The following is a 4,490-nucleotide window of genomic DNA, read 5'->3' on the forward strand; positions in this document are numbered from 1 at the left end:
GACTTCTTCAAAGTTGTGGAGTAGCTCCTTATTGCAGCAGACATGTCTAGTGACTCCAGTATCGATCCACCATTGCCGCGAGTTTGAACCAATCAGGTTCAACTCAGAGACGACAGCGTAGAGGTCGTCTATTTCTGGTCCCTCGTTCAGGTTGGCCTCTTGCTTCTTCTTCGACTTTCTGCACTCCGAAGATTTGTGACCCACTTTGTCACAGTTGAAGCACTTCCCAGAGAACTTCTTCTTGCTGATGCCTCCTCTAGGTCCCATCTTGGAAAACTTAGGGTTCAAAAAAAAAGGTTATGCCTCCTCTAGCTTTAACCAAACTTAATTTTATAGTATTTTCTTTGTTTTTTCTTCATCTACTTGTTCCACCTCAAATTCACCACCAACATAATATATCTAAGCGTTAGCATAACCAAAATAATATTATAAGTTAAAGATCAAAATTTTGTACATATCTTGGCAAATATCGTATAGAACCCACTCAACATTAGGAAACCAAATGTTATAGTACAATTGATATTACACTAGAGGATCAACGCTAAAGAGACACTTCCAAACAAAGGTGCGCTAATATTTAAATGGCAGCCCTGCACGAAGCTCTGTTATGCGAAGTTCCAGGAAAGAATCCATTGTATGCAGTCTTACCCTACTTTTTATAAGAGACTATTTTCAGAATTCAAACACATGACTTTTTGGTCACAAAGTAATAATTTTACTGTTGTGCCAAGACTCCACTTCAGGTGCGCTAATATTTGACCCCAAAAAAAGTGTCTGATCCCTGATAAACTTTATTATCATTGTAGAGGAAAACAAATGAAAATAGGAATCAAAAATTCAAGAGCATGAAGATTCACTGTTCAAGGTTGGAAACTTTAGTCATATATGGAATGTAGGTTGATTAGTGTATAACACACACGTTTAAGGAAGGAACATGTGGTAAGTGTATAAACAATATGATTTGACTTAAGCACACTTTTCATACATGATCTATAATTTAAATACTAAAATCAACCTTAATCCATTACAACAACCTTGGTTTGAATATCATAAAAGTACAAGCTCTTATTTTATACATAAATTCTAGAATTAATTCAGGCCTATTTAATGCTTAGTTTTCATTAAGATGCATAAACCAACCAATAATCCTATTGATGATAAGTAAAATATATTTGATCCTTAGATTCTTCTTAATCATAACTGCACCCATGAATTCCCAAAAGCCAAACACAAATCTGGGAGCAAAGCCAATGACATACCAAATTCTTCCATACTCATCATCTTCATGCTTGTTCTCTTCATCTATTACTCCATTATCGACAGTTTGGTTGTCGCTTGGGCACTTGATTTGGAGTGGCTCCCCACAAAGCTCTGGATTGCCAATGTAGGACAAGTGACGCCGAACAGGATATCGATTATCCTGTTGGTTAATGAGAAGGGGGATTTGAGGAGAAGGCAAGAAGAGAAAACTATTGTTTTAGGTTTTACTTAAAAAAAGAAAATTTTAGATAATAATAATAGAGGATTAATTCTCAAACAACTAATTTCATGTTTATATAGACTCCAACTCTAAGGCATAAAGAAAGGAAAGAAATTATAACAGATAAAGAAAATCTTGTAAAGAAAGGAAAGAAATTCTAAAATGAGAGAAGTTTTAAAAGAAAGGAATAATTATTAACAGACTTATAATTCTAAACATATTAAACGGACTTAAAATATAAAAAGATAAAAATTACCCAAATTACCTAAGATACCAAAAATACCTTAAATATAAAAAAATAAAAAGTACCAAAAATAATAATAAAAATTTATGTATCCTCCGGCATCAGTTACCCCTGGTTAAAAGAACTCGTCCTTAAATTTAGAATAGTTTCATGTGGTAGCCCAAGAGGAAGATTGTCTGATAAAAATCAACAAGATCATCTGCTTCATTAGTATGGTTATAAACAACATCCGAAATAACCTCAATTCTAGCATTATGCAAAGCTTTCACCATCTCCTTAAATTGATGAGAAGCAACCAAAGATCCACAACTAGACCTAGCATATCGGCTCGTAAAAAAGTTTATCGTAGAGTCAGCGGCGAACCTAGATAAAAATTTAGAGGGGTGCTCAAAGAAGAGACTAAAAAAATATTTCTTGTTATCAAATAAATATATCAAAAGATAAAAGTACTGAATTGATAATGATAATGATACAGATATAAAAATATATGCATACCAATAAAGTAATTATTTTTTGATACTTGAACCACTAGTACCAGGTCTAGACATACAAACAAGAGGAGACAACTGTATCCTATGAGTGTTCATCTGTTGAATATATTGTAAAATTTGTTCATTTTCAATTGTGGAAAAAATATCTTTCTCGATGTATACTACCAAACTGTCATTCATCCACTCATCCCCCATCCTATTACGCAAATCAGTCTTGATAATTTTCATCACAAAAAAAACCCCTTTCAACAAAAGCAGTTGCAACTGGTAAAACCAATGCTATCTCAATCAAACGATATACTAATGAAAAAATTGTATTCTTGCCTGTTTCAACTATCTTTTTAGCAAGACTTCCCAAATCTTCCATCATAGAAAATTCACCTCGTACATTTTGAATGTAAGTCTCAAGTTGGTTCTCAAGTATTACACGATCAGTCAATGAAAAGTCCTCCAGATATAGTTCAGCAAGGTGGAGTAGCTTACCAATATCAAATTGAGAAAAAGAGTCCTTTGGATCTAAGCAAGCAATGTATGTAAGTTCCTCCATACTTGATTTTGAAAACTGATTATTCATCTCTTGAATCATCATATCAAGAATCTAATATTGTAACAATAAAAAAATGAATAAAAAATATTATTAGCAAATTAAAATTCAATAAAATATTTAGAAATAATACCTCACAAAAAATTTCAACATGATAGAGATGAAAATTAGTAATCATTTGTCCATTACGTTTGCTGCAACCACGAGTTCTCATATGTTCTTCCATATTCGGTACTGGGATCATATGGTCACTACAAAATTTGTTAATGACATCCAAAAAATTCTCCTATACTTCCTCTCTAAATTTTTGTAATCGAACTTTCATCGTCTTGATCAAACTAATAGCTAGTACAATATTTTGATCCTTTTGTTATAAGACAAGCGACAATTCATTTGTGATTCCTAATAAAGATTTCATCAAATGCATCACAAACAAAAAATCATAACTCTCCATCTTATCAATCAAACTGGTGGTGATACCACTCTTATCATCATTAGTACCATCATCATATACATTTTCAAACACTTGTAAAATAGAAGTCTATGTAGACATCAAACGGACAATAGTCATGTAATGTGAACCCCAACGAGTACCCCTGGTCGTTTTAAACCGATTTTCTAATTTTTTTTCTTTTAGCACTAACAATATCTCCTTTCTCTAAATGTTCTACAAGTCAATCATGTTCAAGTTGTTAAACTTATCTTTTCTTTTGCATGAAGCACCAGTAATATTCATAATCATATTAACATATTATAAGAAATTACTCACAATTTGATTGCTTTTAGTAACTGCATCAACAACTAGTTGAAGTTGGTGAGCAAAATAATGGGCATACCTTGCAGATGAATTTTCCTTCATTATGAGAGCTTTCAATCTATTATACTCACCTTGCATATTTGAAGCTTCGTCGTATCCTGACCTCTCAATCTTGATAATGACAACTTATGTTTTCCAAATAATTCATCAATAGTCTTCTTCAAAGAAATAACAGAAGTGTCAGACGCATGTGCAAAAGTAAGAAATCTTTCAATAACACATCCATGTTTGTTCATGTATCTTAAAACAACTCTCATTTGTTCATTGACTGAAATATCTCGACACTCAATGACCATAAGAGAAAATATATTGTCTTTTATATCATTAAGAATGACATTTGTGACTTCAGCAGCACAAGCTCGTGTTAAATCCTTTTGAATTGTTGGAGACTTCATTTGATTGTTTCCAAGGGCATTTTCATTCATTGTCATGGCAACCTCATCATTTCTTTAAGTATACCACTCAATCAATTCAAGGAAGTTACCTTTATTTGAGGAACTCAATGACTCGTCATATCCACGGAAAGACAAGCCTTGTTTCAAAAGAAAGCGTGTAACATCCAAAGTTGTCGTTAATCGAGTGTGATATGCAATCTCCATTCCACGCCCGTATGCTTGTAGCAAATGTGACATACTTTGTCGTTGATTTTGAAAAGCCTCAAGTTGTGTTCTTGCATCATTGTGAGCACTAGCTACACCACCAACATGCGTATTAAATACTTCAATTGCTTTTCTTCAATTATTCATCCCTGAATTAGTAAATGCCTCAACTCCAACTCGACATTCTCTATAAGAATTTCAAAAGAGATAGCACCAAAAACAAAAAAGCTGCATCTTTTGATATGCTACAAAAAGCTGCATCTTTTGATATGTTGTACTTTAACTATGAAAATTTTGTAAACCAAGCAATTTTTT

At 32.9% G+C, this 4,490-nt stretch overlaps 1 protein-coding gene across 1 annotated transcript; it reads right to left on the reverse strand.

Moving 5' to 3' along the window:
- Positions 1-2,423: 2,423 nt before the first annotated feature.
- On the reverse strand, positions 2,424-4,007 carry LOC121999483. The gene is made up of 2 exons (XM_042554161.1): positions 3,648-4,007; positions 2,424-2,813 (listed from the first exon to the last, which is right to left on the reverse strand). The coding sequence occupies exons 1-2, from the start codon at positions 4,005-4,007 to the stop codon at positions 2,424-2,426; spliced, it is 750 nt and encodes a 249-aa protein (XP_042410095.1).
- Between the last annotated feature and the right edge of the window lie 483 nt (positions 4,008-4,490).

Source organism: Zingiber officinale, chromosome 7A (assembly GCF_018446385.1).
Source record: "Zingiber officinale cultivar Zhangliang chromosome 7A, Zo_v1.1, whole genome shotgun sequence".
Lineage (NCBI taxonomy): Eukaryota > Viridiplantae > Streptophyta > Magnoliopsida > Zingiberales > Zingiberaceae > Zingiber > Zingiber officinale.